We start from the raw sequence: 13,184 nt of genomic DNA on the forward strand, positions 1-13,184 counted from the left end.
TCATGTGCTTTCCAGGAATAACTCATGAAAGAGAGGTGAGATGAGCATGTGGTGAGGACAGACAAAACGGAGGACTGCTCTGAATAGATAAACACAATTAAAATAAGATGTCTGTGTGTGCTGGTTTATTTGCAAAAGGAATATGAGCAACTACAGTAAAAAAAAAAAGGAAAAAAAGAAAGAAATTGCAGTTGCTGTTTTAAGAGATTGGAACAGTTATTCCTTAATTTAAAACCCTCTTGTGGTCCAGGCTAACCAAAATAAAAAGACACTTTGCACCAATCAGAATGTAACAATATTTTAATAAAAATATGATGACAGTTGGTGGTTTGTTGCTTATGTTGCCAGGCAACTGTCAATCACATCTGATCAAACCACACCCACACAATCCCAATGAAGCAGATTATCTGGGTTAATAAATGTTTTATACATTTTTTTCTCCAAACTTGAACTTTGATTGTTGCTTCTTTAGTCATTAATATGTAATGTTATAAAGAAAAACTTAAGATTTGAAACCAAGTTTTCAGGGGCTTTAACATAAAAAATGCAGGGTATTTGCTATTATTAACAAAATATCAGTATTGTTCAATCTCTGTTTGTCTGTGTTTGGTGAAGTTTGGTCAGTTTGCCATGCAACACATATAGTAGGCCTACTGGACCAGCTGTGTATTTGTTGTCGTTGTTGTGTTGAGTGAGGTAATTTATCTGATATGGCTTCATTTATGGATCTTGGAAAGATAAGAACTCTTGGTAGAGCTGTGGCAATCAAAAAAAGAGCTGCATGATGTGTCATCTCAGCGATTTTCCAACTGAAACAGCTGGATGAAAGCAATCGAAGAGATTGCTGAAAAACTTGGGACTACTGGAAGGGGGCTAGCTGAACGTTTGTAACTTGAACTCTCCCACTGAGCAACAGACGTCATTTCACCATCACATCTCTGCTTTAGCTATGACATAGACCATCATTTTTTGGGCTACGTATAGCCCGGTATTAGACCATATTTTAAAAACATCATTACATATTTAAAAAATGCATACAAACCTGTAAATATGTAACATATACACTGCACATCCCCGCGTTTACAGTACAACTGTTTATTTTCTGTCATATGAACAGGTTCTGTTTACTCATGCTACAATGCAATGTTACGTTGAATGCTCGTTTAATATACGTCTAATAGGTTAGTTTCATTTCTTTGACATGGTCTATGCGCAGCCACAATTTAGCTCCCAATTGGACCGGCTATTTGTAGCCCACTTCTAGCCAAAATAGTTTCATTGTAGTTTTTTGGTCTACACGAAGACGTGATTTCAACGCCTTTAATGTTTCATATAAAATGTCATAAATATGGAACTATATGGTTCATGAATATCTGTGAATCAACCATACTGACCACTTTCTTCACGAGTCGTTCCTGATAACTATGAACCAGCCGGTGAACGGCACAAAACTAGTTAGACATTAGACACACACTGGCAGCAAGGCATGTGTGGTTCACTGAAGGCCTGAGTTTCCTGAAAAGTTATGTGAAGAAGAGGTCTCTGGTTTCAAAGGTTGAGGTCATTTTTGAAGTCAACTGCTTGACCTGTTAAGTTCGGTGAACTATTTAGTTTGGATTTGTTTGATCAGCATGCCATGGGCAGTTCGTTTTAAGACAACTGCCAACATTAGAATGTTCCCTGTTGTTGGAGAATGTTTGTTTGGTGGAAGATACGAATCAATGACATGTTGTTAACAGTTTCAGTTTGAATCTAAGGGCTCTGTAGAGTTAAAACTATTGTTTATGCTGTTGTGGTAAAAACTTAAGTGTCACACATATATTCAAACAAAGCTAAGAGTCCACAGCCAGCAGCTCTGTGAGGCTGTACTAAGGCACAGCTGTGTTTTGAGCTAAATGCTAACACCTGCATGTTCACCATATTAGTTTAGCGTGTTAGCATGTTAATATTTGACTGAATGAACATGAATGTGTGTACCACATTTTATGGCAATCCATCCAACAGTAGAGATATTATACTCAAAACCACAAAAGACAATCATGATGGCGCTAGAGGAAAAGTCAGGGGGTATCCAAAGCCATTCATCCTCTGGGAACTATGAATGCCTGTGCAAAATGTTGTGCCAGTCCATCCAATAGTTGCAGAGATATTTCCATCTGGACCAACGTGGTGGCCCACCTACCAACCAATGTATAGAGCCATGGCGTTAGCATGGCAAAAAATGTCTCTGAAAGAATTTGGACCCTGCAAAAGCAGATCAACCCTTTAAAAAGTATTTTTTGTGCTCTCAAAGGCCACAAAATGTTGCTTTTCCACTGTTTGTGTTCCCTCCAAGATTGTTTTTGTCTACAGCTGGTGCTAAATCCAGAAAACTAACAAATGAATGAATATGATTGTATCAGGAAATAAGATCTCTAGAAGTTTCTTTTTTTCTATTGATCTCTTCAGATCTATGCTCTGCAAATAATATCTAAGAATACAATCAGTTCAATAAAAAATGGAACAAAATAATTGAAGCCAGGAGGAAATATTACACATTAACTGCACATAAAATTGAGACAAAAAAGTTTACTGTCTCTCTCTGTGTTACTTCCTGCAGCAATATAAAGTGACAGACAATAAACTGCTGTTCTACTGGATTATACAGTAACTTCAAATGACTGTGTGATGACATGTATACAGGCTGTAATTTAACCAATACACCATGCTCCCAGATGTATTCCCTTTCTTCATGGTGATTACACATTAATATCTCTCAGCCATGTGTTTAAACCAGTGGATACTCAATGAACACTGGCCCTCGTAACTGAAACTTACTGAAGCCGATCTGAATTACACTGGCTTTGATGAATCATTGATGTTAAAGTGTGTTTAAACTGCACATGGATGAGTCTGAAGATGATGCCAGATTTGGTTAGTTATTAAGTTTACATTCTGCTCCTCTGTGTGGATATTAGATTAATTGTTTGGGGACTTCCAACTACCCTGATGTCTGGTTTTTGTTTACTCACTCGATCACCTCTTTCACACCAAAGAAGATTATTGTTTTCACTGATCTGTCCCTGGGGAGTTTCGGTCCCATTAGATGGGTTAATGAGTAACACCCAATGAGGCTGATAACACCACACACAACTGATAGCCTCCATAAATGTGTTTTATTCTCAAGAACCTTCACACACTTAATGATTCTGAAAGTGAAGTAGTTAAATCTTATAAATACCAATGAACTTGTTTAGATTGTCTTACGTTTAAACCTCATGTGGAGCAACTGTCACAGAAATTAAAGATGGGTTTCTTACATCAGAATATGGTGTTCAAAGTGTTCAATGTCAGATGAAAAAATAAATAAGACATTATGAAATATGTGTGTTTTAAAATTTCTTTGGATTATTTCACAATTCCATGTTTGTATTACATTTTTGTCTGTATTTATTCATATGACTGATTTCATAATGGTTTATTTATTTATTTTAGATTGAACACTTTGGGTCTCCATAAGAATAAAGCTAATTTCTGTGTTGAGGACATGAAAACCACTGTGCAATCAACAATCATGTCTATGCCTGACTATGGGGATGTCCTGTACTTACAAGCGGCTCATTCCACTTTGAAACCACATGATGCAGTTTTTACCTCTGCACCTTGCATTTCATTACACAGAAAGATACATGTCGTTCTCATTGCTGTGTGTTTTATGAAAAAGTGGGCTGGACCTCACAAAATGAGTGACAAAAAGTATCATTTACGTATGTTGATAAAGATTATAAAGCTAACTCGTGATCAGTGGTGGAATGTAACAAACTACATTTACTCAAGTACTGTACTGACGTACTTGTAATGGAGTATTTTCTTTTCATGCCACATTTACTTTTACTTCAATACATTTCAGAGGGAAATATTGTACTTTTTACTGCACTATCATTATTATTTTTTTGCCAGCTATAACCGCTACTTACTTTACAAATTAAGATTTTACAAACAAAATATATGAAAAGCCCCTTAAAAAAATATGATGCTTTGTTATAAACTACCCAATAATATATGCAATTACAGCTGAAACAATTTGTTAATTAACCAACTGATTAACAGGAAATTAATTGGCAACTGTTTTGACAATCATTTTTCATGCAAATATGCCAAACATTTCATAGTTTCAGCTTCTCATATGTAAGGATTTGCTGCTTTTTCCTTGTAATTATTTAATTTTTTTAGTTTATTTTGTCCGACTATTATCTGGACAAAATGTAAATGTGTCACTTTATACCTATTTAGATGTAGGTCTGATTGTTTCTGATGCTGTTGTTTTATCAGCATTTGTTTGACTATGTTTATTGTATATCTTCTCTTCATGTATGTACGCATGTATTTATTCTGCTGTACTCAGCTCTCTCTTGCAAAAGAGATACATACCTGCGTATGGTACTCCTACACTGAGGCAGTTGTCATTGAACGGCTCAACAATAATTTCCTGAGAACACAACACTACTCTCAGTTCAAAAATCATTTTATTTAACAATATGGAAAACACAACCCGTTAAATGTAGCACAGGTAAATGTTAGGAAATGCATTTTACATGACAAAAAGGTATTTATGTCCAATAAGTCTGTTGCATCCCTTAACTTAAAGTTGCATTCAGAAGAAATGAACAGAAACCTCACGTCCAAAATAAATGCAAACATCTCTTCATTGCCTCCACAGCAGCAGCAGCTGGACTTACAGTCTTCTACCAGCAGTATGGCAGTCACTGCAACCTCACAAGCAAACAAATCACACTGTTGCTTTTGGCATTACAAGATTCACTTCCTAGTGCACCAATAACACTTGTCTTAACAATACATTTCTTTATGTCAAATATAATTAAAACAGACAGTTACAGAACCACAACTGCACTTTAATAAAGGTAAATGTCAACTTAGGAAGTTTAGGCTGAGATGCATACTAACTGAGAAATAACATAAAATTGAGCTGCACCTCGACTATTCTAATTTATTTACACATATAATGAGAAAGTGCCATGCTATGGTGTGTGAATAGACAGCTAAGTAATGTCATATGTATGGTGACTCTCAACCCTGTTAAAATATGAAAACGGGTTATTCACCGGCATTATTCAAACCCTTTAATGTGTTGCAGTACATATTCGACTTCAAACCAAAATGTTACACCCCTCAAGCTTCCTGCACAAAGTTTTAATTGTTTATGCAGGGGAAGGGTCAGTGTGTCAGTCCAGCAAAATGAAGACAGGTCATCCCATGTCCTGGTTAGGATTTAGCAGCTCCCTTTGACACAGCCAAGCCGATGAGGCCTGCCAAACCGGCCACGCCAAGACCGATTCCCCCGACGATCGCCATGCCAACCAAGCCGTCTAGATGACAACATGCAAGTGTCAGCCTTGTGGATTTATACTCACACAACAGGGTCAAATAACTGATCAAATTCTGTTATTATGTTACAACTCAGATTGGTTACCTTTCTTTAAAGCCTTGTCGATGAGTTTCTCCAGCTCCAGAGCCTGCTTGTTGCCCGGCTCGTTCTTTAGAAGAGTTCGGATGTACTTCAGGGCTTTCTCATATTCCTGGAAGAAGAACAGGAGAGAGGAAAAGAGAAAGTACTCTCAGATGTGTGAACATTTTAAATGATGTAATCAAATGTGAGGCCACAATGTCAATATTTTCATGACTTTAAGAATGACACCAACTTTGAGTCTGTAGTTGGCCACTGCAAGGTAGAACAGGAAGTCCCGGGAGTCGTCCTTTGATGCTTTCTGAACAAGTTCTAAGACAAAACAAACAAACAAACAAAAAACACTGATTCAAACATACAGGCTAATATGTTAGAGCAATCCTCCCTTTGCAAACAGTAACGCTGCCATGTTCCTTGTCCTGATATTTTCTCAGTAACACTCAAAGACATTATTTGTATAGTAATAGTAACTAGAGCCTGACTGATTTTTTCATTTTCACAATCAATATTATCACATGATCGCTATACATGACAGCTGATGTTACAAGAAATCACAAAAAAAAAATGTTTACTGTACGGCAGAAACAGTGTCACCTTTACACGTTCATTTTTCAACTGTAAAATGTCCCACTACATATCAGAATACTTTAAGAACCAAATTTAAATGGTCCTTATCAAAACTGTTTGATCATATATGCGTTTATGTTAGGAACAATAGTCTGCTAATTAGCCGGGCTCTAATTAGCCCATAGCAGTTCTGTACTGCAACGCGTAGCTTTGAATATAACAACAAAAACACAATAACTGATTCTGAAATTACATTTACTTACCCTCCAAGAGTACAATTCCCTTCTTGATATCCTCTGTGTATTTACTCCTGATCAGACACCAAGCATATTCAAACTTTGTTTCTTTGGAGACGGCTCCCTTCACCAGCTCACTGTTGTATTTCTTCTCAAATTTCTGTCAAAACAAAGCAGATTTCGTCCTACACGACGCGAAATCTCGAAGGCAGTGAAAACCGAAACACCTCCCTTTGCTACTACTATCCGTAAATTACTGTGTAACGTTTCCTGAGTAAAGAAGAGATGGAAAGTAGTAGTTAATCTCCAGCTGTTATGGCAGTAAGTTAACAGAAATACATGTCATTCCCAAACTGTTTTAGCATAAGTCATATACTTCTATTAACGGAAATTACGATGACACCGTGACTAGCTCTTGATCATAAACATGATCATTAGCATTAAGTTAGCTAGCTAGGTGACGCGACAAAGTATCCTCCGATACGTCGCTTTTTACCCATAGTTCAGCATTTACCGAGTGAACATATGTTGAGAAGACCTCGGTGTGTGTCGCTCGTGGGTTTAATATGTATGTTTTATGAAAGAAAGAAGTTTAATAATTTGAAAACTTACTAAAAGGTCTTCAGGAGCTACCACATCGCTCAGTACAGCCTCCATGTTTCCGGAAATATTTTTTGGTCCCGCCTACTTTTATCACGTGACATAGATGTTTGAGACGTCATCGTGAGATGTTTCTGGTAAAGTCTCTGTTGCATAATAATAATAATAACACACATGTTTACGGGAAAAATGTGTTTTATTGTTTACCTAATTTGCAGTGTTGCCAGAACACAATCCAAGAGACATTGCAGCTCAAAAAGTACTAAAGTACTAAAAAGTGATGTCTAAGGATGCTGTTGAGGCTTCGTCAGTTCTTTGTCAGGTGGGCTGGGGAAAAGGCTAAAGGCAACAGTTCACTGAGGCTGGTTTCTTTGTAAGATCCATCCGGCTTGGTCAAGTATATGGTCCAGTCTGACCCAAACTGGTGAGATGAGAAGGAGAGAGATGCACTGTAGTGAAGGAAAAAACACCAACATACAAGGTCTAAAATTTAAATTTTTCATTTTGTATTTATTATTTCCCGCCACGCTCTCCAGGAATAAAATTCTGGTGGAGAAATACTAAATCCTTTATCTATTTATTTTTGTTGACCTAAAAGTTGTCAAATTTGGAGTTAAACAGTGAGTCTAAAAATACTGGAATCAACAAATATAACATCCAGCATGTCCAGCAATGTCACTCCACCCACGTTGCTCAAAACCCCAAATTCATTGGACATGACCTCAGTGTCCTATAGTTATGACTCTGGCTGCAGTATGCAGAATAAATGTCTTATATTTACCCAACAAGGAGTAAGTGTGCTCTGAAACCTTCTAAACCACTTACAGTTTTATTATGATTGCAGGAAAAATACAATAAAGTCATTTTCATCTGGAGTACCTTGTAAATTGACATTTTGAGCAATTTAATTTACTAAACAAGGCAGCCCTACTCTGTGAGGAAGTTATGACATTTTACAATGCTAGGTTATTAGTATCAATGTTTAACATGCCTGTAAAATACAGTGGCTCCTGCTGTACACACACCCACTGCCTACTGCAATATCCAAAGATCAGTCCGACAGGAAAGCGTTAGTGTTCCTGCAAAAAAATTCTTTCTTTCTTATCAAGTCATTTTTGTCTGTAATTCAGTCCTTATGGTGAAACATGCCAGTCCAGAGAGAATATTTCGACCTGTTTCAAATGCAAATCAACTTATTTCAAGTATTTTCTAAAATTAAGTTTTCTTGATTGTAGTGCAGTGACTTACATTGTTCTTTCTTGTTTTAAAATATATACATTAATTTCTAGACGATTCTAGAAACAAGCTTTCTTTCTTTCTTTAGGAGACCAATTGAAAATAGTACAATGATAGACAGAAACAACTTGAGAAGTTAGACGGTGTAGTCCCTCATTCGTCCAGAAGTGTTCCATTCTCGAACCATTTTCACAATTGAGAATGACTTCCGGATGGGAGCCGAAACGTCTTGAATTTGAAAACATTGTCCAGATGACTACGACTGAAACCTTTTCTACAACCTGAGACGTTGAAAAGTCTGTGCAGTGCAGCACATAAAAGAGATGTCTCACCTCCATAAGAACCTGTCGACATGCTCCACATGGCCCAACAAAACGGTCTTTGATATCACTACAGAGAATAGAGGAGAGGATGAATGCATGTGATTGTGTGCTATATGAAACTCTTAATGTGTCATCAATGTCATTACACTGAGAGTCTCACCATGTCACAGCAATAGCAGTGAACTGTCTGTGTCCTTCCACAACGGCCCTCTGGATGGCCGTCCGCTCAGCACACACTGTCAGACCGTAGGAGGCATTCTCCACATTACAGCCTGAAAATACACAAACAATTAGACTCTGGACTCTTTCACAGCAGTAAAAGAAGCATTTAGGTCCTTTAAAATTAATCTTAAAATCTTAATTACATACATTTTATTTTATTACTAGTTGTACACTTCATTCGCCTTGTTTTTATACTTTGTACACATATTCTATCTCCCTCTTTCGCCTTCACTTTGTGAACCACTCTATAATTCCTGTTTTGAAAAGTTTTATATAAATAAAGTTTGCTTCAAGTATCAAAAGTAAAAATACTCATTATGCATCAGAATGGCACCAATCAATGTTATAATGTTATGATATTATTGAATTATTAATGATGCATTTGTGTGCATGCAGCATATACACAATACTCACAATACAGCAATACTGTAGCTGGTTGAGGTGGAGCTATTTTCAACAATTTTATATACTTTTTACGGTGGCCTTTGCATCGTAATTCACCTCAGAACTGTACTGTAAGATAAGATAAGAAGTACAAGTATCAATATGTAACTTTTTTTAAAAGTACAATAGTATACATTGTGTGCAACTGCTATATACAAAATGAAGCAGAAAAAACATAAGGTACTAAATAACATATACACCAACATAAGTAGTAACTATAAGGTGTATTGTGACGAGAGTCAAAAGGAAGTTGCAATTAAAAAACTGCAGTGTCACCAGCATGAAATACAGTTATGGTTATAGAACTAAAGTAAATGTACGAAGTTTCCACCACTGCACTTTCAGTTTTCAATTATTTTGGCTGGGTGTACTTCAGTGGTGAAGACTTTTTCAGATCTTTTAAAAATACCAAAACCAGAATTTAAAAATACTCCATTACAAGTCCTGCATTCAAAATCTTACTGGTCTAAGTCTACATATAAAACACACACAAAATATACTTTTATATGTAAAAGTACTCACTATGCAGATGATTGGCCCCTGTGGGTTTAATATTAGATATTTTATTGTTGGACATTGATGCATTAATGTGTAAGCAGCATTTCACTGTTGTGGCTAGTTGAGGTGGTAGTTTAATATATTGAATATTTTAAGTAAGTACAATGTCTAATTAACTAAGTATAAAGTAGCATCCAATGGAAGTTAACTACAAGTACCTCAAAACTGTACTTAAGTGAATGTATATAGTCTCTTTCCACCACTGCACTTTCACTTCTCAGTTAGTTTTGATGGGTGCGCTTGGAATATGACAGAAGTCACCTTTTGGGGTATTACCTGTAATTATAGCGCCATCTGCTGTTAATATGGCAGCACCGACAGGGAACCGGCTGTATCGACAGTATGCCATGTCCCGGGCCTGCAGGCACTTTGAAACGAGCTCTTTAACTTTATCTGCGCATAACAGAAACCACCAGGATTTAACGAGACAAGGTTAGTTAGCATTCATGATAAGCCTAGTCATATGTCAAGTGTAAAGGAAAAGGTTTGTGATAAGGAAACCTTTAGAGACTGACTTGCCTGCCATTGCAGAAGAAGATTGTTCGCAGTTTTTGGTGGAGACTGGAGAGTTTTGGACTATGTCACCTTTTCAGCTGGACCTTCATGTGACCCCAAAAAAAGGACGAGAGTTATGTTAATGTTTTGAAATAAATTTTGATTCAGCCTACCAGGTTTGACGACAGTAGCGAGAACAGCAGGGATAATGACAACTGCACGCGCATTGTTTACCACGTTATTGGCTGGTTGAACGGAGCTTCATCGACCAGTTTGGGACTGGACTGTGACCAGATGGGACCTAGCTTTTTGTCAAAGGTTCTCGCGAGAAAAGGGGGATGTTGACCTAACGGTAACGATGACAAAAGCACTCAAAATAAATGAACAAACAAAATAACACGTCATAACCCATAACCACGGATGAAATGCATCATGAGAATAACGTCATATTTTGATAAGATATCCGCCATGGCTACAAAGTTGGGACCAAACTGTATAATATTTTAATTTGCTCAGTGTTCATGATGTTGTTACATTTTACACAAGGCTTCACAAAGCTTTAACCAACAACATACACCTTCATTTAAAACTGACTGCAGCAAAAACAAATATCAGCGACATAAAATAAACAAATAAAACAAAAAGCACATGAATACACAAAAATACTACATACAGTTCTGCAAGTTTACACATCTGTCTGAGGACAACACAGTTAATGCCGAATGAAATAACTTTAAAAAATAATTACAATTTGAAAAAGAAAAACAACACATGACAAAGAACCACAACTAAGTTTAGAAGGAAACAAAATTAGAGCTGGAATGATTAGTACATTCATCGTTTATTGATAGAAGAATAATTGTCAACTATTTTGATGATTGATTGAGTCATTCCCTTGTTCCAGCCTCTCTTTATGCTTTTCTTTGTCTTATGTGATATTAAACGGAATATCTTTGGGTTTCAGAGTTTTGGTTGGACAAAACAAGCTATCTGATGACATAAACTTTGCCTGATGGAAATTATGATGGGCATTTTTATTTTCTAGACCAAACACATAATTGATTAATTGAGAAAAGAATTGGCAGATGTTAGTTGCAGGCCACACACACTCTCTCACACACATGAAAACCTAAACCTGACCCCTAAGATGCTACATATTACTATAGAAGAGATATGATCAAATCACTGTATAGTCCCATTCAGTGTGCACAATCTAATATCTTTTGGTGTTTTTACGCACGCAGATAACTATATCAACCTTTGATCCATCCGTCCATGCCTCATACATTCCCATAAAAGTCTCTGTTTGCTGGTGCAGGACTCATCATCACACAACACAGCAGTCCTTTGCAGAGTTTGGCCAGGAGGACCCAAATCACAAAGGTCTCCCAGACTGCGTTCCAGAAAGCAAATGTGTACAGCGTCTTATCACAGTAAAGACCATCAGCAGCTGTAGGATCATAGTTGGGCTGATAGACTGAGAAGACCCATATGTCACCTGGAGGTGTATGGGACAAAAACATTTAGTTGTGATTTTTAAATTAGAGATGTAGAAATGACATGTGATATGTTTCCTCCTTACCTGCCAGGATCCATGTGTAGAAAAACAGGATTATTAAACACAGCAGACAGGCTTTGAAACCCCTGGGGTGCTCCAGTGGCTGAGCTGCATGGCTCTCACAGGGGAGGGTCACAAATGGTATCATTAGCAGGGGCACCAAAGCCAGCCCTAACAGGTAGTTGGGAATGTTGGGCTGCTGAGGGCAGTCCTTAAAATACACAACACCTGTGGACAGATTGTGGCAAGAGCAATGTGCAGTTACATTGTTTAAAGACAAAATAGAAAATCATCATGTTGAAGAAAGAGCATACTGACCAAAGATGACTCGTGCCAGAGTTAGGACAACCCATCCTCCTGTGACTGCAACTAGAGGGGTAAGATTGAAAAATATGTCAGATTCAAATTGGTAATAATAATGTACTTAAATGTTAATAAAAACAATTTCACCAAACCTTAAAACCCCAAACTGACTCAAAATGCTCTGAAGGTCACAGCAATGTGCAATTGTTATTTTAGAAATGTATATAGTTGTAGTTTGACAAAAGAAAAATTTAACTTAAGGTTAAAATGGGACTTTGAGTTAATAATATATATATCAAACTATTGTTTCCCAGGTCTTTGACCATCAACATTTGTAGTTACGCCATCACTGTATGAGAATATAATATAAACTGCTGTGAGAACGTCTTGTTTTACTGCCCATCTTATCTGTATTTTCATTTATTTATTTGTTTGTTTGTTTCTGTAACTAAAGTGTTACAGATTTGCACTCAGCTGCCAGTTTATTAGGTACAACAAGCTAAAACTAATGCGGGCTAAAAGCAATAAAGCCACCCTTAAAGAAGGTTGAAATGCTCATTATGTTGTTTAAACTGTTTTAAAGAGGTGGTGATTTAACATTATGGTAATTTTTGGAGGCTGTAGGTTTTTTCACTGGTGAATTGTATTGTGTTGAGTGGGGTTTCTAATATTTTTCCACCCAAACTGCATCACTCAAGGGTAGATTAAACGTCACCACAAACTACAGCCTCCAAACTGACCTTAAAGTTGAATCAGAAATACTTTATTGATCCCTGAAGGGAAACTCTTTGTTGAAGGTATTTATTGCAGGGCTGTTGTATTAGACTAGATTACTTTTTGCTGGGTGTACCTAATAAACTGGCAACTGAGTCCTTATTATACTCACCTGATAGTCTTGGGGGTCTGGGTGGTGGGGTTTCCACTTGAAACCGCCATATGGCACCCACAGTTATTGTCACCGGGCGGCCTGTTGATGGGGCTAAAGAGTAAACATATAAACTGCTATTATTCTCCCACAGTTTCTACACTTGATGAAGTAAAATGTCATGTATCTTTTTTTAGATATGTGCGCTTTATTGTTATTCAGAGTCACACTAATGGCATAATCTTCAGACCACAACACATCTTTCATGTTTGATTGAACACGTTTCAGCATAAAATACCATTAATGCAGACTG

The 13,184-nt window shown here is 37.0% G+C and overlaps 2 protein-coding genes across 6 annotated transcripts; both read right to left on the bottom strand.

The window, feature by feature from the left end:
* Positions 1-4,486: 4,486 nt before the first annotated feature.
* On the bottom strand, positions 4,487-7,016 carry fis1 (fission, mitochondrial 1). The gene is made up of 5 exons (XM_044184492.1): positions 6,880-7,016; positions 6,295-6,427; positions 5,700-5,776; positions 5,471-5,576; positions 4,487-5,366 (listed from the first exon to the last, which is right to left on the bottom strand). Exons 1-5 carry the CDS (start codon positions 6,922-6,924, stop codon positions 5,263-5,265), a joined length of 465 nt encoding a protein of 154 aa, XP_044040427.1. The 5' UTR covers positions 6,925-7,016; the 3' UTR covers positions 4,487-5,262.
* Positions 7,017-7,044: 28 nt separating this feature from the next.
* zgc:103586 lies at positions 7,045-10,508 on the bottom strand. Of its 5 annotated transcripts, none has more exons than XM_044184491.1 (6): positions 10,380-10,494; positions 10,166-10,249; positions 9,927-10,043; positions 8,587-8,698; positions 8,436-8,493; positions 7,045-7,288 (listed from the first exon to the last, which is right to left on the bottom strand). In XM_044184491.1, exons 3-6 carry the CDS (start codon positions 9,997-9,999, stop codon positions 7,175-7,177), a joined length of 357 nt encoding a protein of 118 aa, XP_044040426.1. In that variant the 5' UTR covers positions 10,000-10,043; positions 10,166-10,249; positions 10,380-10,494; the 3' UTR covers positions 7,045-7,174. The 5 variants fall into 5 exon arrangements, with proteins under 5 accessions (XP_044040426.1, XP_044040422.1, XP_044040423.1 ...); XM_044184487.1 differs by having other exon boundaries at positions 10,170-10,249; positions 10,380-10,493; XM_044184489.1 differs by having other exon boundaries at positions 7,181-7,316; positions 10,170-10,249; positions 10,380-10,508.
* Positions 10,509-13,184: the final 2,676 nt, after the last annotated feature.

Source organism: Siniperca chuatsi, linkage group LG22 (assembly GCF_020085105.1).
Source record: "Siniperca chuatsi isolate FFG_IHB_CAS linkage group LG22, ASM2008510v1, whole genome shotgun sequence".
Classification (NCBI taxonomy): Eukaryota; Metazoa; Chordata; class Actinopteri; order Centrarchiformes; family Sinipercidae; genus Siniperca; species Siniperca chuatsi.

Bases quoted from the DNA above. Each gene is read 5' to 3' on its own strand.
- fis1 (XM_044184492.1), bottom strand. From the start codon at position 6,924: ATGGAGGCTGTACTGAGCGATGTGGTAGCTCCTGAAGACCTTTTA. The intron at 5,777-6,294 runs GTAAGTAAATGT...GTTTTGTCTTAG, and splicing joins GGGAATTGTACTCTTGGAGG to AACTTGTTCAGAAAGCATCA. The intron at 5,577-5,699 runs GTTGGTGTCATT...TTCTTCTTCCAG, and splicing joins TGGCCAACTACAGACTCAAA to GAATATGAGAAAGCCCTGAA.
- zgc:103586 (XM_044184487.1), bottom strand. The intron at 8,699-9,926 runs GTAATACCCCAA...GTGTATTTTCAG, and splicing joins AGATGGCGCTATAATTACAG to GCTGTAATGTGGAGAATGCC. The intron at 7,289-8,435 runs GTGAGACATCTC...TCATCTCACCAG, and splicing joins GTCGACAGGTTCTTATGGAG to TTTGGGTCAGACTGGACCAT.